The 24115-nt window shown below is 36.7% G+C and overlaps 1 protein-coding gene across 3 annotated transcripts; it reads left to right on the top strand.

Annotated features, from left to right (window-relative positions):
- Positions 1–4506: 4506 nt before the first annotated feature.
- LOC141637841 (uncharacterized) lies at positions 4507–23792 on the top strand. Of its 3 annotated transcripts, none has more exons than XM_074447260.1 (7): positions 4507–4700; positions 5325–5529; positions 7598–8743; positions 13478–14407; positions 14530–15764; positions 20749–21186; positions 22290–23792. In XM_074447260.1, exons 3-7 carry the CDS (start codon positions 7642–7644, stop codon positions 23718–23720), a joined length of 5136 nt encoding a protein of 1711 aa, XP_074303361.1. In that variant the 5' UTR covers positions 4507–4700; positions 5325–5529; positions 7598–7641; the 3' UTR covers positions 23721–23792. The 3 variants fall into 3 exon arrangements, with proteins under 3 accessions (XP_074303361.1, XP_074303362.1, XP_074303360.1); XM_074447261.1 differs by having other exon boundaries at positions 5313–5529; XM_074447259.1 differs by having other exon boundaries at positions 5313–6197; positions 6875–8743.
- The last annotated feature ends 323 nt before the right edge of the window (positions 23793–24115 follow it).

Raw genomic sequence — 24115 nt, 5'->3', positions numbered from 1 at the left:
GCACTCACTCCAAGTGGTAGACGCCACGTAACACGCTATCGAGAAACGTACGCCGCTCACACCGTCATACCGACAAGAGCGCAATCTCTATCAAGAAACCAATGCCGCTCCCACGGTCAATCCGACAAGAGGGCAATCACCTCGTAAGGCGGATACCGCGACAAGAATAACGCCATCGCACACTACACTCGCAAAACAATCGAAGTGTCCTCGAAGCGTTGAAACACAAATTGAGATACGCACTTATAAAACGCGCTAAGCCGGGGCGAAACAAAAGGGGCGCTCAATTAGGAATACAGAAGACAACTCGACAAAGATGAGATAAAGACCTCGGCCAGGCCGAAGGCGAAAGAAACGAGCTATTATTAGAAGATAAGTTACAAGTAAGATTACAAGTGAAAAGAATACAGACGACGGCCGTCCCCACAGGGATAAGCCGAAACACAACCTACCAAAGTTGTACAAAAAAAAAGCAAAAGCTACAATTATGTTCATGTACCAAGAGATAGCGGGGAGGAAGGGTCGGGTAATTGGCCCCGAACACCGGCGATCTCGTTGAAACTTGTTCTCATCAAGCAAAGACATGGTAGTATGTGAGGAGCTAAAACAGATCTCGTAAACTTGCTCTCCTAAGCCGATTCTTTGCCGCCATCGCATTTCGGTAGTCGCATCTTCCTCGAGGGCAACCCAAAGAAATTTTCTAGCACCTCGGCCTTGGCCTCCTGGCACCTCACCGCCCTCATCCTTTCGACTTCTTCCTTAGCCACCCTAGCCTTCTCAAAGAAAGAGTCGCTTTCTCCGCGCCGCCTCCTCTCCATCTTCGCCTTCACCGCCTCCTTGGCCTTCTCCCACCGCGGCTTTCTCCTTAGCCTCGAGCTTGTCATCAAGCAAAGACGTCGAACCCGCCCCACGGAAGGAACCATCAAGAGGGAAAAGCTCCCGATAACTTCCCTAGCAAAGATCTTCGGCCAAATCCCGGAACTCGGCGCACAGTTTGGGGAGCATGACGGTTTGGAGCATCTCGATGTCCACCTCCTTCGCTTGATGATGGCCTATTTGCCCCGAACCACCTCCGCCCGAGCCTTAAACAGCCCCTCGACTCGTTCTCTGCTGGAGATGAGGTCGGCACGCCCGAACAAGGTCACATTTCCTCGCAGCCTTCGCAGCTTTGCCGCGCAGCCTCGCCTTAGCCCTCTCGAAGGACCTCCTTTTCAGCGTCCTCCTAAGTTTTCTCTCGGCCAAGAGCGCCTTCTCGCCTTCTCCCCTAAGCCTCCGCTCATTGAGGAGATCCAGCCGCCGACGCAGCCCACCGCTTAGTGGCGTTACGCTCATGAATGGCCCCGAGCCACGGCCTTCTCTTGCTCCATGAGACGAGAACCCGAACCACGTTCCACCTCGCCGCTCCCCTAATTAGCTTCGTGCCTTCCTCTATAAGCTCGGAGACGGAAGCCTTCTGGGATGAAGGGACGGTGGTGACAATTTGACCACTAGCCCGCGGCGGGAAACGAAAGCCTTCGGGATGAAGGGTTGACGGTGGCGCCTTGATCACCAACCTCGCGCAGAGACCCCACCGCCCGCCGCCCAACGTGAGCAATAGCCGATCAAGTGCGGCCGTCCGCGAAATTCAATTAAAACATCGATCAACATTGACTTATCAGAAACACCTAATGGCACGGCTAAATTTAAGCCACAAGCTAGATAGGTACCATGTTTGGCCTTCTTGACCGGGAGGAGGCACTTCCTCGCCCGGTAGAAGGTCGTCCCTTTCCTCTTACGGATAAGGGGAGATCCCTCTGCGTCGAGTCCCCCACCGGAATATCAACAATCTCCACCTTCTTAGGGGAGGGGATGGGAGTTGGAACCGGTGTCGACGCCGTTTTCCGCGTCCGACGCACTACGCCGCTAACAACCCTCGCTCGCCTCCTCCTTGCTCAAGACCTTCACATTGTTCCATAAGATCATTCGGCGACGTCCTGCGATCATGGGCTAGAGCCTTGGGATGCAAGTTAGCAACGGTTTTATCTTTGTGCAGCCCATTCTCCGAAGAAGATCCTCAGATAGGTCCGGTCCAAAGTGGTCTGCAAAAGAAACAAAGCAAGAGTCAAGTAGAGGAAATAAATCGAAGTTCGAAAAGGGAACATTGAGCGGCGATGAGCCTCATACCGACCCCACTCACCCCGTGCTAGGGCTTCTGGTATGAGGCCGACATAGCAAAGCGGCTCATCCCGAAGAATGATCTCAAGCGTCGGGGAATCCATCTTTTCGGCATCCCACTCTTGTCCACCTCAAAGAGCCTCATTGCACACCTCTCATCCTCCTTGAGAACGACCCTGCTGGCATCCATTTTAAGATGCTTCCGAGTGACCCATCTGTCATGCTCCGCCCTAGTCTCACACCGCAAATTAACCTGGTGCTTTGAAGGAGCGGGGCGCGGATAGTCATCCAAGACTTTAACATACACCCACCGACCTTGCCAATCCTTGCAAGAAGAAAGTTTGTCAACAGAGACATAACCCCGTCCGTTTGCACACTGTACCATCCAACGCGGCCGGAGAGTGACGGTTTGAGATGATGAAGTCGGCGGAATAAATTCACCGTCGGAACCTCCCCTTAAAAAGACAAAGCCGACAAAACCAATTATGGTCCTCATGGCGCCGGTGCGGTTGGGCAACGGCAACGTTCATGGCTCTAATTATGGCCATAACGTACCCATTCAAATGAAACCGGAGCCCGTACTCCAAATGCCGCATGTATACGCCAAAGATAGCCCTGGGCGGAGGACAACATACGGCCCGACCCTCCTCGGGATAACAACTTCGTATCCCCTACCAAAGAAAAAGTGATCCTCGAAAAGTTTCCCGCCGGAACAACGGGCAAGCTTACGGGACCAAGCACGGTCAAGACGGATCTTACGACATAGCCGTGATCCATGACGTCTTGTCTCCCCTCACTAGGACGAGACCTTTCCGCATCATCACCAAAATCATCACCAAGATCACCAAAAGAGTCGAATCCTCCCATTCCTCCGAATTTGAGGATCAACTTCGGAGAAGGAGACCTAGGGCCCCCGACGCAGTTTACTAGGTCCAAGATCGCCAGAAGACATGATTCACAACAAATCACTAGCAAGAAAAATAAAAAGTTTGCTTGTTTACCTTAAAGAAAAAACACTCACGGATCAAATACTCCGAAGATTAAGAAGACAAAGACAACCCTTGAAAGTTTGGAGAGATGAAGATTTTAGAAAAATTTTCGAAAATAAAATGGAGGCCAAAATCACGGAAAAAGCGCCTATTTATAGGGAAAAAGCCCATAAAGAAGGACCAATCGAGCACACCCATGAAGCGACAAATCAATCAGGAAAGGACACGTGTCGAGCATGCAACCACGGAATGTCAATCGTCGCAACGCTTAAACGTCAATCAATGCAACAGTGACCAAGCGTCTTCAACACGCCCATTCACATCTCTTCGACTATTCATCTTCCTCAACAAATTCCTAGGTATCCGGTCTCCGCTCGCCACCCGATCAACCAAGCTAGGAAGCACCTACGGGGGCAATCAAAATCAACCTAAGACTCTCGGCCTTGGTCTCGGCCAACGTCATGTTCTTTTCCACATCGGATGCCCTTTACGCATCCATGTGGAGGGGGATATGGTATACGGTGCGACCTAACAAGAGCCACGCCGATGCGGAAGAAGAAGCCGATACTGAAAAAATTTTTACAAAATACTTATGCGAATATACGCTCAAACGTACATCTGAGCCCATACCACGACATAGACTACGCTGGCAAATTGATGGGGCATATTCGCGCCCGACCAAGTCAACACACCGAGCAAGGTCAAAGATATCCACAAAGAAGTCAACGACTTAGATGACCTTAGCCGATGCATCCCATCGGCCACACTGGTCTCGGCCGACAACCCGCCACCGGACACATATCCGCGACTCACATCCAAGACCCTCTACCCCGCATAGGTCCATCTACCGAGGGTAGAATGCCTTTCCACCGATAGCCACTTGGCCACTTGGCCACTACGTGACAAAAGGTGAAAGCCTATAAATACTCCTCAACCTTCATTGAGGAAAGGATCGAACAACTTAACCTAAATACACTATTCATCCTGAATATCTCCTTTATCTCTACAATACATATCTAGCCAAGAAACACAAATTAATCCTTTAAGTTTATCGACTTGAGCGTCGGAGTGAGTACGCTTTGGCACACACCCAAGCCCCCGCCTCGTTCATTGTTGCGAGAGAGGCCGAGAGGGACGATAAAGCGAAGAAGGGTCAACCAAGACATTATTCTACAAGCCACGGGTGGTAACAATACTTGCTCTGGAATTACACCCGGAACAATTCCAAAATCAAATCACATTCATTTACCTTTTTATTTCTAAATAAATCTATAACCATCCGATTAAACCTAGTTTTAATCCGGACCGTTAAAAAATAATGGACCATTAATTTTTTAGAAATGAAAAGATCTTTCATCTTTGTTCTTTTTATCACCACTTTCATATTAAACCCAAAACTATTAATCCTTTTTCTCTTAATTTCACCATATCCTAACTCCACTATTAACAGCCGTAACAATGGGACGAGCGTTAACGGTCGGCCGGAATATGAAGTGTCGGTGGTCTTTCAAACCGCCTTGGATTCCAGATCCGATGACAAAAACGATTAAACCATAGGTATTATTCATCCACTATTTCTACCTTTATTATTTTCATCGCAAAATTGGAATTATTTTTATTTTTTGTTTAATTTAAATAAACTAGATTATGTTATCATTCAATCAAATTAATACTCGTAATTGATAATATTAAGCTGTAATTCATGGCTGGATTAATCACCCGTTCAATCATGTTTAATTGTTTCCTGAATTTATGTTCAAGTCATTGCATGTTTAAGCTAGGAATTAGCTGTTCTCATTCAGAAAAAGTAGACTTAATCCGGTCAATTTGCCGTTTAATTATATGAATTATATGCAAGTTGAAGTGTCTAGGCTTAATTGTTGATACAACTATTATTTAAAACGGTAGTGAGACGTCACGAGCTTGTGACCGTGACAAGTAAGAATTTGTGTTGTTGATATACGAGCGTAATGACAAGAATTGAGGAGATCCAGAGTGTACAGTTTGATTGACACAGAGTACTTGCTAATTTTTTTTTTATTGTCATTCGCCTGCATAATGCAGCAAGCTGTCCGCTTAAACATTAAATAAGTAGACTTCATCGGTCAATATATATTTAAGTTTCCAGTTGTTATTTAATACTTGCAAATGGGAATTGTTTATGCTTAGTTGTTGATGCAGAAGGATAATGACAAGAATAGACGAGATCCAGTCATCCAGGGTTTAATACTTGGTAATATTTTATCAAGTCATTGGCCTGCATAATACATGTCTGGGTCAGCTTGCTATTCGCTTCAACATTGAATAAGTGTCGATGGTTATTCAAACCGCCATAGAGCTCCGACCCGCCAACAGAAACGGGACATCCACAATGATTAAACCCTAGGTATTCTTCATCCATTTTTTTCATCGCGAAATTGGAAATGTAATACGCTTTTCGTCTCAGTCAATAGTTATCTATTTTCATTTTAGATGTATTAGTCGATAATTATCTATTTCATTTTTAGGTATATGTATTAATCGCATCACACTGTCTTGAATTAAAATAAACAAGAGTGTGTAATCATTCAATCAAGTTAATAGTTGACTTTTTAAACCATAATTGATGCCTGATTCAATCATCTTTTTCTTTTTTATATTTTCGCATTTTGAGGTGTGCGTTCACCCATTGACTGTTCTAAAGGATATTCATGTCAGCCGACCCCAAATCATTTTGGGTTTAAGTCGCCGTTAAATTATATGCAAATGGGAATTGTTTAAGCATATTTTTTTTTATTTAGTGTAAAGGGAGTTAACATACGCGATTTTGATGTTGACGGGGTTCGAACCTGGGTCATGAGTATCACCACTCATGACTTATTGACTTTACTAACTAAGTTAGTTGGCATTGAGTTTACGCATAATTGTTGATATAGGAGCATAATGACAAGAATAGATGAGATCCAAGAGTATAGTTTGATTGATACAGAATACTACTTGCTAATTTTTTATCAAGTCATCGGCCTGCATAATGCACGTCTGCGACAGCTTGCAATCCCTTAAAACATTAAATAAGTAGACTTCGCCAGTCAATAGTTCTTTAAACTTTCAGTAGTTGTTTAATTATTTCCTGAATTTATGTTCAAGTCATTGCATGTGTGCGACAACTAACAATCGGCGTAGACATACACCGATTACTACTTCCGTCTTATTCATTTGTTTACCTTTCAACGTTTTAATTTTAGTTTTAGCAAAATGATTGGGACGGAGGAGGAATATCCGTTAACATTTCGAGAAAGTAGACTTAATCTGGTCATATTATAACAGTATATTATACTCCTTGTGTCCCGTTCATTTGTTACTTCTTTATTGTTATGATTGGAAGTTTGGACCGGAGGGAGTATATATTTAATCCTTTTCCTCTTAATTATTTCTTGAATTAATGATCAAGTCATTGGCCTGAACATTAAACAAGGTTTTAGCATGTTGCTTGATAAGCTATGAATTAGCTGTTTACATTGACTTAATCTGGTCATATTATATATTTAATGTTCTAGTTGCCGTTAAATTATACGCAAATGAGAATTGTTTAGACTTAATTGTTGGTATAGGCGCATAACGACAAGGATAGACGAGATCCAGAGTGTACAGTTTGATTGACACAGAAAACTACTTCCTAATTTTTTATTAAGTCATTGGCCTGCACAATGCACGTCTGCGACAGCTTGCAGTCCCTTGAAACATTAATTAAGTAGACTTCATCAGTCAATATTTCTTTAAACTTTTAGTAGTTGTTTAATATATGCAAATGGAATTGTTTTCGCTTAATTACTGATAGAGGAGCATAGTGATAACAATAATTGACGGAGTATTTAACTGATGAGGAGTAGCGAAACTTGGATTATATTCTAAGCTTGTGAACAAAATCCTCTCTTTTTCTTGTTTTACAAACAAAATTACGGAGTATTATTTTCTAAGAGTAATGTTGAGTAGATCTTGCCTCTGTACAATATTGCTGATATTCTTGACTTGCTAGTCTCTTGTTGCAAACCATCTTCACTCATTATGCCTTTTACTTGCCACAAAAACTAAAAATAAAATAAAATTACCCTTGTTTTTTTTTTCTTTTCTTTGTTCTTTTTTTTTTTTTTCAATCTCCTTCCCATTGTGTTTCACTCAATATACCTTTTGCTTGCCACAAAAACTGAATAAAAAAACCCAGAAAGTGAAGGTGCAATAGGAAATAGGTCTCAACATGTCGGTGTCGGTAGAATCTGGAGCTGTAGAATTTGGGAAATTTTTCCTGTCTGCGATCATTATTAAGATACAAACATACATAAATTTTATCAAGAAATGTGATGAGAACGTTGATAAACTTCTCGAAAAACTTGACACGTTACTAGCGGAAAAAGATACTATTGATGTCGAGGTGCTGAGGGGGGAGAATAATTCGGAAATACTCACTCCTATAGCAGTGCTTTGGTTTGAGCGTGTCAGGAATTTGGTCAACGATGAATCGATGAAGAGGCTAATGAATACGGATATGAGGGTAGCAAAAGTTATGCTGAGATTGATGAAGAATGATCTCCAGAAGTTGGTTAAAGATGACCGTAAGATGCGTGAGCTGGTGGTGAAAGTGATGAAAGATATTACCAAAAGAAAAACAAAGGTTGGTAATCGTGAAGATCCACATGTGAATGAGAATGATAAACAGGCTGGTACTAGTAGTGAAGTTTCAAATGTGGATAAGAACGATAAACAGGCTGGTACTAGTGAAGTTTCAAATGTGGATGGGAACCATAAACAGGCTGGTACTAGTGAAGTTTCAAATGTGGATGGGAACGATAAACAGGCTGGTACTAGTGAAGTTTCAAATATGGACGAGAAGGATAAACAGGTTAGTGAAGTGTTGGAGAAGCTTATGGCGGAAACTATAAATGAATTTAAGAAGCTCATGCAAAATGATGAGAAAATGGCTATTGCTGCAATGCATTTACTAGAAACTCATAAGGAGAAGGGGAAATTCAAGGAGCTCACGGAAATGGATAAGGACGTGGCAGAAATTATAGCCAAGGCCAGGAAGATGAGCGACAATGAAGAAATTCCAAGTGATAATCATGATGATGAAAATGGAACGACGGACAATGTCGTTGCGAATGTGGATACGCTGAGAAACAAAGTTAAAAATATGCTTAAACCCGTGAGGGAATTAATTTTGAATGAGGAGGTGTTGAAAACATTCCCCGAGAATGTAAGGTTAGGTGTGGAAGCAATGGATGTTGTTATTGGGAATAGGAAGGAACTGAAGGCCGAGTTGATGGATTCTGATAATATAAATAGCCACAGAAACTGTTGTTGCTGTGTGATTTCCTATAATTATTTCTCTGATCGTTATGATATGAGTGTAGCGGCTGACACTATGCTTGTCACAATCGAGGAACTTAGTGGAAGCAAACCTGAGATCAAGAATGTCACTCGGCGTAAACCAAGAGACGAAATGGGAGCTATCCCAACTGATTATGTGGGCTTGGATTCCAGAAATAAGCTTTTTGGGAAGATAATAGTCTCACTCGCATCCAATGGTGTTAATGCGATTGGTGTCTTTGGAATGGGAGGCTCAGGTATTTTTCTTTATTATTATTTTTTTTTTAAAATAATACTGCTTTTTGTTCTCTATGATTTTTGTACTGCTTTTATCCTACTTCCTTAACATATAATCTCTCCCATTTACAACAACTTTGCCGTGGGGATTTTCCTTGTGCACTCTATAAATCTTACATCTACGGTCTACGGGTCTTTGTGCCTTGTCTCCTCTTCCTTGTCAATCATCAAGTGAGTCGATTTGCCTTCAATTAAGTCCGAAATCATGCTAAAACCGCTCCAATTAGCCCCTTTCCTACAAAACGACAAAAAGGGAGGAAATAGCAAATAGGAAGCAGATGACTATGAAAGGACGATAGTTAGGTCGATTGTTATGCAAAATGAGGTTGGTTAAGGAGTTAAAAGTGCGTCAATTAGAACCGCATCAAATAATGCAGTAGACTTTTTCCTCATTCTGCACTTCTCTACACTCTTTTCATTTTATACTATGCGCAAGCCACCCAATCTCGACTTGTTGTACAAGCGACTGGGATCATGTTATACAAACTAAACTTCAGGTTTAGCCCCCGCTGAATGTGCTCCGGCGATCAAGGGTTATGTCTTGAGATTTGTCGTTGGTGGCAGTGGGGTGTTTATTTATCTGGTAACTTTGGTTTGATTAACACCTTAAGTAAATCATAACTTTTTAATATAGTATTAAGAAAGTGAGGGAGTAATCATCGTATATGTAATATCGAACTAAATTGTTTAACTTAAGAAGTTGCTAATAAATTTTAACATAATATAACTTAATATAAGTTGCTTAAATTTCTGAACTTAAAGGATTGAATTGAACTTATAGGATCTAAAAGGATCTTAACTAAACTTCACTTATAGAGTTTGAATTGGATTGCATTTATGGAATCTGAACTAAACTGAATTTATTTCAATTGAATTTATAATCTGGTCTGACTTGAAATGTACTTTCGGGATCTAAATTGAACTAAAATGGAGGGACTTTAAGTTAAAAAAAAAAAAAAAAAACAGAGCTTAGCCATTGTAATGTTTAATAGATTACCAAAATAAAATTCTATATTAAATAGTAAAGAAATCGATAGCTATTTTTTTTTCATTTCTAACTATACACAAAATTTGCTTAGAAAAAAAGATATAAGGGAAATGCTATATACAACCCAATGGGTTGTATTTAAGCATTTAATACCCTTCCAAATTTGGTATTAATTTAGAAATTAGAGAATAAATTACATATGAATCAATACAATTAATGCATATATTAATTATTAAGTGTCTATTTCCTTTTTTGGTTTCTTAAATATCATAACCCTAAAAACAATAATGCATTTTAAAATGGAAGATGTTTTATTAGTAAAAGAAATGTGCCCCCATTTAATGGAGTTTTGTGTGCCATTAACTACGATGTTTACTTCAAAGGGTAATTAAATTAATGTTGTTTGATTGCTTGATCCATTTCTAAAGGATTTGAATACAAAACTAGTTTTGTGACTCGTAAAATCACGGGTTTATTTGATTTGCTTCTTATTTTATGATATTTATGTTAAATTTCACAGTTAGAGAATAATATATGACATACTTATTTGTTTACACACAGTCGGCGTAATGTTTGATATCAAGGTTTAGGTGGAGGAGTTCAGTTCCCATCTTCTAATTCAGAATGGAGTTGCCATTCAAAAACAAAATTATCAATTTGATCACTCTAAAACTTTTTAAAAATTTACTTATAGTTGTGTCGGGTTCATCTTTAGACCCACACCCACCGAATTGATTGCTTGTTTACGAACTGTGAACTACAAAATATTAAACAAGAGATAACTACATAAAGACAAGCAATAGTATACAATATTATACATTTATACTTTAAAATTTAATTATTACGGGATAAAAATGCTCTTATAAGATTTTTTATGGCCTACTTTTTACCATCACAACAAATTTAGTACTACAAATTAATCAGCAATAGCAATAAATCTAAATTTCTAGCCAAAAAAAGTATTAAAATCACATAGTACAAAATCCCTCTTGCAAACCTGCCTAAGAAACAATAGAATTCAAATGACAAACATTAGTAAAATTTCCTTCGTGAAGTCAAATCAGCCATTAAGAAAGCATATGAATTCCTAATAAAGACAACTACTCCCTTCATTCAACTTCTATCACCCCACCTCAATATAATACTCTTCACATAGATTATACTCTTCACATAGATTGGAGAAGTGGGGTGATAGAAGTTGAATGGAGCGAGTATATTTTAGCAACTATAATAGTAAGACTAAATCAATAGAAAATTAAATGAAAAAAATAAAATTTACAACAAAACCCAAGATAAAATAAAGGAGGGAAGATGGCTTACCAAGGAAGAGGAAAAATTGTGGAATGATGGTCATCTTATATGAAGAATTAAGGATGAAAACTCATTTCATCATTATCACTTGTATATGAACGGTCAACTTCAGACTATTCGTCTTCTCCATGAGTAAGCATTAAACCCAATTAAATGGTTTTAAGAAAATTGAGCAACACAAGGGTTATCAATGAAACGAGTGTAATCCTTGTCAAAACTTATATCGACAGTATAATGATTATTAGTAATTCTCTTATACAACAGTCTTTTCCGTGTTTTTTTTTTTTTTTACAAAAAATGACCACTTATTGGTTAGTAGTGACCACTTTGAAAAAAATGGTCATTTTTTAGTCATAACAGAGTCACTATTTATCAAAAAGTGGTCACTTTCTTCTGGTCGCACGTACGACCGTCACACAAGAGAATTTGCGAAAGGTTATTGTGGGTGCCACATGGTAATTAAATTCTGTTTAACTTTACCTTTTAATTTTAATAATAATAATAATAATATTCTATGGATTAATGAATTATTAAAATGTCATGTGGAATAAAATTAAATGCTTTGGGTAACTTTTTAACTATATATATTGCATAACTGATATTACTCCTTCCATGTCGGTCATTTGTTTACTTTTATTTTTGGCAAAAAGACCAAGTAGGGAGGATGGACCATTTTTTTTTATTGTTCTTGGATGATAAGGGGAATAATGTATTTGGAAAATCAAATTGTCTATCAGAATCATTTTCAATATTGAAAGTTCAACAAATAAATATAAAACGTCCAAATGAGGTAAACAAATACTCCCTCGAATCTCCTATTATCTTCCCTTTTCCTTTTTCACACTAGTTTGATTATCTCCCCCTCTTTCCTTTTTTGGTAAGTTTTATTCATTCTTTCTTATTTTCTCTCTCATAAAAAATCAACAACTTCCACTCCTTTATTCTTTCTTTATTCATTATTCATTCTTTATTATTTTCTCTTTCCTATAAACTTTATAACTTACAGTATTATAATTTATGCTCCCTCATATTCATAATAACTCTCCCCTTTCAAAAAGGCACGCAAATTAAGGGAAGGGTTATTTTATTGTAAAGTATTGTGGTGGTGTAAGGTAATTGGAGAGAAAGAAAGTATTATTGTGGGGTAAGATGATTAAAATAAGTATTTTTGTGGGGTAAGGTGATTAAAATAAGATAAAATATAAGTATTGTGGGGTATTGTTGTGGGGTGAGGTGATTAAAAATAAGTATAAAACTTTACTAAATAAGGAAAGGGGGAGAGTTATATGAATAGATGAAAAAGGAAAGGGGGAGAGTTATTATGAATAGGAGGGATTATTATTCTTTCCATTCTTTCTTCCCCTTTCTTATTTTTTGTGCCGAAAAGAAAGGGGAAGATAATAGGAACTTGGAGGGATTATTGGTATAGAGGGAGTAGAAAATAGCTTTAAATTAATGAAAATCATATTCGTAAATCATAATATCCTAGTTTTACTATGGAAACTTGTAAAAAATGACAAAATTAAACTATGGGATCAAATCTAATGCACAAGAATTAGATGACTAATTCCAAGAACCAAGTTAGAGATTAGAGATTAGAGATTAGAGATTAGAGATTAGGTGGACTTAGGCACTTAGCTAAGTAGTGAGAATTGCACTTTATGGATCTCCCTTATATGTTTATTAAAACACTTTAGGGGGCTACTAGTGGTGTTCGTATAAATCACCGAATTAACCAAACCAAAAAGTTGTGCATTTCTTTAGATTCGGTTAACCGAACTGTTTTGACAAAGTGGTTTGATGAAACGAAACGTTAACTTTGTCACGGAAACGTTTCGGTTACGATTCGCAATTTTAGAAGACCGGTTAACCTAAGAGAAACGTTTTACTAAACACTAAGCAAAAAATTTAAATATTATACGTTTTAGTTTCCTAGTGCATCCAAACTCAAATTTCTTAACTTGATTAATACTAAAGTTTACTAACTAACTTTATTGTTAGTACAATATATAATGAAATTTTAATTACATTACTAGAAAAAATAAACGGAAATTGACAAAAAAAATATATGAAGAATGATTATCGGTTAAGCGAACCATTTATAACCGTCAGAAATGGTGCAGTTTAGGTTCTGAGTTTGGCCGAACTCTCACATAAATATTTAATATTTAAATGACAAATTTGTTTATTATAAATATTTCAATAAAATAAACTAAATATTTATTCATTGTTTATAAATAGAAACGCATCTTGTTATACTTATGAATATGTTTTTTTTTTCTTTTGCTTAAGATAAAAAACTCGTTGAAAAACACTTTTGTACAATGAAAGTCAAACAACACCTTTAATTATTTATTCTCCCTGTCAATTCTCATCATCGATTATGATGATACAGGAAAAACAACGTTAGCCATAGAAGTTGCCAATAGCAAAGCAAATGGCATATTTGATACAGCGGTGATGGTTGAAATTTCAGAATCTCCAAATATAGAAAGCATACAAAATCAGATTGGAGATGGACTTGGTTTGGATTTGAATAATGTGCATGGTATACATGAAAAGGCAGTCCACCTACATGACAGATTGAAGGCAGAAGGGAGAAAAGAGGATAATAAGTCAAAAAAGATACTAATTGTGTTAGACAACATTTGGAAAAAAATTGATCTTGCCCAAATCGGAATAATACCTCATGAGTATTGTAAGCTTTTACTGACAAGCAGAGAGATGGATGTTTGTAAAACAATGATTGTAAATGAAGCTAACATATTTGAGGTGGGCTTGTTGAATGAGGCTGAAGCAAAGGATCTCTTCCAATCCCAGGTTAAAAGGAAAGTCCACAGTGGGGAATATAAATTTGTAGCGGATAGACTGTTGAAAAAGTGTAGAGGTTTACCTCTTGCTATTGTAGCTACAGCCAATTCTTTAAAGGGTAAAGAGTTGCCATTGTGGCGACAATTTGCCGAGGAATTGGAGAGGCCTATTTCATGTCAAATTACTGGTGCGCGTTATGAGACGTTCTCAATTCTTAGAACAAGCTACGAGGCCATGGCAAGTGAAGAGAAAAAGAAATTCTTCTTGATGGCTTGTTTATCTCCTATTGGTTCAAGTATTTCCATTGACAACTTGATGAGGTATGGTATAGGATTGGATCTATTTCAACATGTGAATCAACTTTCTGAAGCCATAGAAACAGCACGTACTTGGGCAGAAGAGCTTGTGTCATCTTCAATGCTTCTAAAAGGTGATACCGATGAGTATGTAAAGATCCATGATGTTGTCCGAGAATCTACTATGTCTTTTGCATCAAAATCTGGTACAAATACAGGTAATATTGATACCAAAATTTGTTACCTATTGTTTTATCAATAGTCTTTACATTTGTTCAATGCCATTTCTTGAATAAATACGAAGGAAGCTAATTAAATTACTGCATATAAAATAATGCAGATGGACAGTTGTTTCTGGTGGACGTTATTCCTAGATGGATATGCGAAGAGACTTTCAGTAAGTACACTGGCATATCACTTTTGGCTCAAGCTAATTACGTTCTTCTAAGTGGTGTGAAGGCCGATTTGCTCCAAATTTTGCTATTGAAAGGCAATAAAAACAACTATTCTGTTCTTGAGTCTAATTTTTTCCAAGGAATGAGAAATTTGAAGGTCTTAGAAATGTTATTCATGAATTTTGAGAAAGGGCTGCCAGAATCCTTGAGCAAACTTAAGGTTCTTAAAACATTGCATTTAGTGGAATGTGAATTAGGAGATATTAACTTGATTGGTGAGTTGGGGAGTCTACTTGTTCTTAGTTTACGTGGATCGTCTTTGGAGGGATTACCTGATGAAATTGGGAAGTTGTACAAACTTCGGTTGCTGGATATGAGTAATTGTCGGTGTAAGGAGCCAAGAATTCCTGCAAATGTGATAGCTAGACTTTCTCTTCTAGAAGGGCTCTACTTGGTTGATAGGAGCCTTACATCATGGGGTGTCATGGAAAGTACATCTAATGACATAGGAATAAGGGCAGACATGGAAGAGTTCAATAAGTTAAAGTTTTTGAATATACTTGAAATACGGATGTTAGGACCTATATCCTTACCCATCGGTGCCCAGTTTGTCGAAAACCTTGACAAATTCCAAGTAATTGTTGGGGAAGAAGACATTGAACTCCAGCCTTCTCAATGTGCTCTTATGGTTTCTAAATTTGATGTTAGCCAGGAGTTGAAAATGGACAATTGTCTAAAGGCATTGCTAAAGAAAGCTGATTTCTTGGCTTTAAAGAGCGCAGCAGTCAACAATATTGTTCCCGAGTTGGACGAAGAAGGATATAGAGACTTGAGTCGTCTTGAACTGTCTAACATTCATAGCATAAGCAGGATATGTGAAGGGAAAGCTCCAACAGAATTGTTTTTTAATCTATGTCACCTTAAAGTTTCAGAGTTGGAGAAGTTAGAAGAATTGTTACCCGTTAATCCCCTTCCACTTAAATTGATCACGTTAAAAATTTCAAATTGCAACTCTTTGACCTACATTTTCAGTGAAGACGATGGGGTAAACAAGGAATCAGATATCATCGAGCTGCCCTGTTTAAAAACGCTGAAATTAGATGAGGTTAGTAAGCTGACAAGTATGGTTAAGCCATCCAACAATGATGATAGTCGACACCCAAGTTTCTTCAATAGTAAGGTACGTTTGATGTGTTTTATATGGAGTACCATCTTATTTTATAGCCGACTTAAATTCTACATTTGTTTGCTTTCTAATTGGCTATTCGAATATAGCCTTGACATTGCGCCTAATATTGTGTGTTTTTTCATTTCCTTCAAATGCTATTGATGTATGTGTACGAGTGATCATGTTTTACAATGACTTAAACCCGATTAGCTATAAGTATACCCTTGATAAGATTTTTAGAGGGATGAGTATAAAGGTTTGTATTATTAATGTTGTGTTTTCTAATGATAACTATACAACATATTTATAGTACTTATAAATAGAGGTAACCCTAACTATAAACTCAAAACCTACTGTCACCAATAATGGTAATTGTGGATTTTATTCTTATAATATCTATACTAGTGTAGATCCCTCACATTTGCTATATATATAGAGGTTTTGTTTTTAGTTACGGAGTATTATTTAAATATTTTAAATTGATATCTCATTAATTTGTCATATACCTCATTGTGTTTCGGTATGAGAAAAAAAAACTATGAACTAATCAAGATAATTTAGTAAAGTTATAAAATGCGTTTAACGAATATTTTTCTTTAACATAAAACTAATGATTACAAATAATAATTTTTCTCAAGTTGTGTTAATATTTTTTTTTACGAAGCTAATAATATCAGTTTGATGTTTTGTTTTATACAAAATGTGTCAAGTCATTCTCTAATATATCATAATACATAACAAAAATTTAGAAATTTATAGTTTATAAATTATAGTGAATTTATCTTATTTAATTAAAATATTATAATTTAGATTTTGAAGAAAATATTATTTGATTAAAAGATTATATTTTGATGAAATGATAATAATTTAAAGAAAGAAGTCTTTTTGTTTCCTTATTTAGTTTGATGCCTTTTAGAGGGAAAACTTCTTCTCTTAGGGCTTGTCTGGAATCCATGGAATAATTCGGGGGTAAAATTTAATATTGTGATAATTAATGGGGAAGTTAATTGCTTGGGTAATGAGTTCATTGATGATAGGTTTGGCATGTAAGGGTAATGATTACGGAGTAGATGTTTTACTCCCTTAATCATTACCCATGGGGGAGAGTGGGTAATGTATTATCCTTTCACGAGGGTAATAGATTCATGAGGTGAATAATTACTCTCATGACAAACATAGAAAATGCACCCTATCTGTCACTCCCCTATTCATTCCCCTCTTTTTACCCTTAATCCAAGCAAGCCCTTAGTATATAGGGGGATTATTCTCTATGGTATATTTAATCAAATCTAATTAGGGGTGTTCTTTATCCGGATCGGATCGGAAAATTGGACCGGACCAGACCAGACTGGAATCAACAGAACCGTATTAGGTGGTCTCCGGTCCAAGCTTGTCAAGGATTCCGGTCCATAATTTGGTTGATAAAGTTTATCACAAAACTTTGCAGAGACGGTCTTTCACTAAGTTATTGAGAGACTATTTGTGTCTTATGTTACTTCGACACTTTATATGAGCTCACGTACCCGTGTCTGATACTCGACCCTTGGTATGACACTTACACACTTCATTTTAGCCCAAAAACTAGTAAATTTGTCATAAAATAGCCTTGTCCAACACTTGGGTTATTGGGTACGCACCGTGTCCGACCCTTTAAACCGAGTCGGAGTAACATAGCTTGTGTCGCACCCTTTTATGTATTTTTTTCTTACCCCTCATATTTTTTTTTTATCGTGAGTCAAAATGTCTTTTTTTATTTGATTCATATTTTCATTACAATCGTATCTATTTTATCACACTACATATATTATAACCATTTTTATTGGTACCCGATTTGTATAGTATGTAATATGTATAGCCATTTTGTTACTTTTTGTACCATTTTTCCATCAGTTTGTAATTGGTTCCCTTATTGAGAGACCGTAGCTCAGAAGACCTACTGAATTTTTATATCTCATCATAATACTAATTTACCTTCATCCTCCAACCTTTTCTTCCACCTTCTCCCTTCACCCTCTCACAATCGATTAAATTAATATATATCGTGTGGGGTTGGTTGGTTAGTAAATGGGGCAAAATATATAATATTTTAACCGATTGTTAGAGAAGTTAGAAAAGAGAAGGTAGTTAACAATTCTCTAAATAATTTGGAAACATACATTTTACGCGTTTAAAGTTACTCATCATCATAAATATGCATGCCATAGTGTGGTTTGGTCCTTCAAACTTACACGAAAATTATATTACTGATTGTCTGATTTATGATGCGTGCATGAATTTCAGATTCTTTTAAGGTAGTGTTTGGGAACTTGAATTTCATTTTAAAATCTTGATTTTAAATTAGTAATATGAAATTATGCTTTTCATATTATAATCCATTGTTTGGGGAGAGGCAGATTGAATAGAAAGGGGCAAAGAACGTAGATGTCAGCAAGAAGAGGGAGAAGTAAAAAGAGTTTCATGTTTCAACATTCTAAAATGACATGTAAATGGGTGTCATTTCAAATAATGTTAGATTATAAAGAGTTGTTATTTGGCTTGATTTCATCCAAATACAAATCCAAAACTCATGCATATCCCAAACAAAAGATTTCATCTAATTCAGATTTTTAAATGAAATACTCTTATCCAAACATGCTATAAAAGAAAAACGGTGTTATTCTTTCACATAGATTTCACTAAATCACAGACATTGTTTCATTAATTTTTCATACACTGCCCTTCACCCAAACAAGCCAAAACTCTCTCCTCTCCCTCTCAAAACTCAACTCGATTTTTTAAGGGTTAAAGCCTAAAAGTGACTCTGATAGTGTAATTAGATCCATAACATAAACAATATGATTGGCATACCAATCGCCAACAATTCCATTGAATATGGTTTACAAATATGAGGCCACCAACGCATTTCCTTCGTTGATTTGATTAGGAGGTCATTCATGGTACTCGCTTTCAAAGTTCGGTTATCTAAATTGCATATCAAACAAGTAATTACTCCTTTTTAATAATTAAAATCACATTGGCTATTTTTTTCCATTGAATTAATTATTTTTTTTCCAAGTTAGGGTTTGTTTTTAATTTAAGTTTTTTCCCCAATTAGAGGTGGTGGTACGGTGATAGAGTCAAGAAGGGTGGTCGGTCCACCCAGCAAGGGGGCAGTTCGGTAGGGGTGGGTGTTTGGGTGGCATTATAGGAAGTTCGGTATGGATTGACATCATGTTTGGCAGGGGATGGTGGTTACCGATCAACCAACAATGGTTACGGATCAACCAACAATGGTTGTCCGGCAAAGGATCAGGTGGCGGGGTGGGGTGGTGGTGTGCTTTTCAATATCCATTTATTTTTTTAGTTTTTGAGTATTGAAAGGAACATGAGAGATGAGAAAATGTGTAGTAGTAAATGCAATGTGTAAAATTGGAAATTGCGTATGTGATAAAGTGAAATTTGTATGTGAAAGAGCAATACCCAAAGAAAAATAGATAGTGCCATTATGGTGACACGTAATTTAAGTACCATCAAAGCTATTTTAGGTATTATTCCGAATATTTTTATTTTCTTGTTTGTTTGAAAAATGTTAAAATATTTTTAGGCGCCTACTATATACGGCTAGTACAAGACTAGTTTAGATCTCGTGCACTACATGCATGGTTTACGTAGAATTTTTACATTTTAGTTATTACTTATACGGAGTAGATTTCAAATTAAGACCTCATTAATTTTCTACCTTCTTCTCTAATAATCGCTTAAAGTATTACTTGTATATATCTTGGCTCTTCCACTTGCCTTCCGACCCCATTTGATATATATTAGATTAATCAATTGTGAGAGGGTAAAGGGAGAAGGTGGAAGAGAAGATGGGAGGGAGAAGGTGGATAGCAATGCTCGTTTTCTTATTTCAACTCATTGTATTTTGATTTGACAAAAAAAAAATAGTTGTAAAGTTAATCAAGAGAGTTTATTAATGGAGTATCATTAAATGTGTATTTTGATGAAATATTTTTCCTAACTCAAGCTAATGATTTCATGATATGAGTTTTCACAAAAAAAATTGCAATTACTTTTTTTGATCACGCAAATAATAATATCAGTTTATTGATTTGTTTTATACGGAAAAAGTATGCGTCAAGTCAATTATCTAATAATATGACCAATGAAAGATTTAACAATTTGCAGTTTATAGCTTTATAATTTTTTTTTAATTAAATATAATATTTTAGAGTTTCATGAAAATATTTAGTATCATTTTATAAATTTCCTAAAATTATTCTAATACGAAAAGCTTTTTTGCCCCCGAAATTAATAACTAGAGTATAATTTTGTTTCAAATGTAGTATGGCTAAGTCATTCTATCATTAAATTTTGTCGATTTAGTCTATGTCATATGTCAAATAATGGTTGAACTCAAACCTTCATTTTATTTCATACTACCAATTTTAATAAAAAAATTGCCTATTTAGCGAAACCAAATCCACACTAAGGCTCTATTTGGTAAAACTGGTAAAACTAGCTGAAAAGGTAGTTGAAACCTGAAAAGCTAACTCAAACCTGAAAAGATACTGAAATTGAGCAAAACTACCTGAAAATATATCTGATATTTCATAAAATTATATAAAAGGGCATAATAATTACTTAACATCATAAATTAAAGGGGTAAAAAAGGAAGATGAATTGGATTAAGTACCTGATATCTCAAACGTTACCCTGTAGCATTTCATTTCAGTTAGCTTATTTGGTTAAATAAGGTAGTTTGGTCAAGAACTTACAAATAAATAACTGGAATTTTAGTCAAATAAGGTAGTTTGGTCAAGCCAAAAGTGCTTTGTTAAACAAAACTTAACACAATATTTTCAGGTAACAAAACTTAACACAAATAAATGACGAAATACAAAATATTTATAAAGTAACAAAATAACCTTTAGTAAAATTATATTTTCAACCAAAAGTTATTATAGTCAGAAATCCAAATTAAAAGGTTTACCATTCATATTTGATAATGTTTCAGGTCACATTGACATCCTTAGAAGAATTGTCGTTGGAAAATAACAAGAGGATTGTAAAGCTCTGGGATAAGGAATCCAATGTGCATGGCTTTCAGAATTTGAAGGTCTTAGAAATCGACGGTTGTGAAGAAGTGGAGACTATAGGACCGCTGTCTATGTTTCTTTCTCTTGTACAACTTGAAAGCCTAACAATAAAAAATTGCAAGAAGATGCAACAAGTCATTAGCGATGAGAGTGAAACACTAGAAATTCCTAATGAAATTATCACCTTTCCGAAATTGGAGTACCTTTGGATATTGGATATGGAGACTCTTGAGTGCTTCTATGGTGGAAGTTATAAAATGGTATTTCCTCGTTTAAAAGATCTGACGCTTTATAGTCTTGAAAGCATGACAGAATTTGCTCGAGGCGACAATTCAACTGGCTTTTTCCCCAAAACGGTAGTACTTCCTCACTTCCTCCTCTTTTCCATGTCTCAATTCATAATATTGACTTGTTTAAATTTTTAATATTTTTGAGGAAAAGATTATACTCTGTATATGAATACCAAAACCCCCGCTTCTTTGTACTTTGTACTTTGTAATTCATATTGTTCCTTGAGGTTGAGGGTGATGTGTTAAGAGAATTAGTCGGGAATGAACACAAAATCTGTTCTCACTTAACTAACGGTCTAACACAAGTGTTTCTTCACAAATAACATTATACCTAAGTCGTACAATAACATCGTACAACCAACCTAAACCAACCCATATCTAACCGAGGTTGTGTAATTTTTCTGAGCTTTCTTAAAGTTTTTTATGTTAACTTGTTAAGTGTGTGAGTTCAAAATTTTTATGACATAGCTCGGATTCTTTATAACAAAATTCGAAAATTTTATTATAAATTTCGGTTTCTACACCACCAGTTTTTAGTCACTGGTTGTATAGTCTATTAACTGTCTCCATGTTAGAATTATACTATATCTTTGGTTTTTGCCTTTTTTTTTTTTTTTTTTTTTTTATTTACTTACCCTTTAACCAACCACCATAGCATTTCCTTATATCAATAAAAGATCGCCACACACAACAAAATGTCATTTTCATGCTTTGTTACTTTCACAATACCGATTTTTTGTGGTGCCCATTTTACGAAATATTTTTTGAACTCATTTTCGTATGTCTTTATTTTGGGGTTATTGTTAAAAATAATATTTAAATATATAGAAACTAAAGAAATGTGGTTCCTATAAAAAGAACAATTAGTTTCACTATATCCGTCTAACTATAATTTTTGGACCCAACCATGCAACTTGTTACTTGTCTTATACTTAAAGTGAGTGGATATTTAGTCCGTCTATAATTATAGACGAATATCTCTCATCTATAATGAGAATTTGTGTAAAAAGAATTACACAAAATGGGTCCACAGAAGATACATACACACAAAAGCAAATGGGAAATCAGTTGTCTTCTGCCACCGTATTACTTCATTTGGTCCCCTCCCAATTAAATAAAGTCCTCACCGCTTCTGAAACTGGATTGATAAACTAATTAATTAATTGCAGATTGAATTCCCCAGTTTGGAGAGTCTATGGTTGGAGAAGGTGAGCGATGAAGTGAGGGTGTTATGGGACTTTCATGAGGAAGAAGGTCAAGGAATCTCATCTAACCCTCTTCCTAATTTAAAGACACTCAAGGTCCAGAAAATCAAGGTACCATCGATCGTCTTTCCGAGTTTGTCTTACCTCCAAGTAGAAACCGTTGTAGGCAATGCCAAATTCCTATTTTCATCGTCATCTGAAAATGAAGGATGTGTTGGGACATTTTCCCAATTTCCAAAATTGGAACATCTATACATTCAAGGCTGTCCAGGCTCTGTAAAACAATTTATTGAGGAAGATGGCTCCACTGCTATCTTGAATTTTTGTGGTCAGTTGAGGCGCTTGAACCTCGAATCTGCATTGAACATGGAGGTCGTATCTTTACATCTTTTCAAAAGTCTTCGTGACGTTTCTATATCAGACTTGGCATGTGAATATTTATTCTCAGCCGATGGGGGCTTTCTGCAATTGCAGTCGCTTGAACACCTAAAAATTGAAAAGTGCCCAAACTTGGAGGTGATAATCCGAGGAGGTGACAAAGATACCACCGTTGTTTTTCCTCGGCTTAAGAGATTAAACTTACGGGATTTGGAGCGTATGACCAAGTTGTGTTCCATTTCGGACATCCCACTTCACTTCCCATCACTTGATGACCTCGACATATATTCGTGTAACAAATTGGAGTCTCTTTTCTGCGGAGAACCAAATCAAGTCTTAGAATTACCATCTTTGGAACAAGTGACAATTCGTAAGTGTGATGCCATGAAGTCTTTCTCAACCAGACCTCTAAAATCGGCTAAACTAAGAAAACTAGAGGTATATAACTGCCCCGAAATGGAGTGGTTTTTATCAGGAAACTCAAGTTGCAATGCAGACCTGGAATTGCCATCTCTGGAGGAGGTCACTATCAGGGAATGCCCCAACATGAAATCATTCTCGCCTGCACTTCTAAGGGCTCCGAGGTTAAGAAAACTAATTGTAGTAGAATGCAACAAATGGGAGTGGCTTTTCGACGGAGAACCAAATCAAGTCGTAGAATTACCATCTTTGGAAGAAGTGGCAATTGAGGAGTGTGATGCCATGAAGTCTTTCTCAACCAGACCTCTAAAAGCACCCAAATTAAGAGATCTATATGTATTTTACTGCCCCGAAATGGAGTGGTTTTTATCAGGAAACTCAAACTGCAATGCGTACCTGGAACTGCCGTCTCTGGAGATCGTCGATATCATGAAATGCCCCAAAATGAAGTCATTCTCGCCTGCAGTTCTAAGGGCTTCTAAATTACAACTCGTGAAAGTCGATAACAAGCCCTATTCAATTGCCGAGATTGAAGACTTAAATCACGTCTTGCAATCTGCAAACAGCAGGGAGCAGACTGATAAAACCGACTTGTAAACTAAGGTGCAACTGGAACGATCGTGGAATATAACCTGGAAACTGCAAGCTTGCAACTGAGGATGATGATGGTACGCATGACTGCCAAAAAAGTTCCTCTTTTCTTTTCAATCTGCTTTGGTTTTCTATGGTTTGTATGTTCTTTGTTTATGGCTGCTTTGTGCAATTTGTGTTTGTTCTACTTTCTTTTCTTTGGTGTTATGTGGGAACTCCTTGGCTTGCTTTTGCCTTGAAATTATTTGTTGTATTACTCTTTCAGAATTTTGTTGGTGTATGGGGGAGTATAAGAAGTAGAGTGGAGATTAGTTGTTTGTTTAGTTGATTAGTTGAAGGTTGATTAGTTGGAGTTTAGTTTAAAGGAATTAGTTTGTGTATTGATTTGTTGTGAATTTGTT

This window comes from Silene latifolia, unplaced genomic scaffold (assembly GCF_048544455.1).
Source record: "Silene latifolia isolate original U9 population unplaced genomic scaffold, ASM4854445v1 scaffold_150, whole genome shotgun sequence".
In the NCBI taxonomy this organism is placed as follows: Eukaryota; Viridiplantae; Streptophyta; class Magnoliopsida; order Caryophyllales; family Caryophyllaceae; genus Silene; species Silene latifolia.
This window is presented reverse-complemented; position numbering and strand designations above follow the sequence as displayed.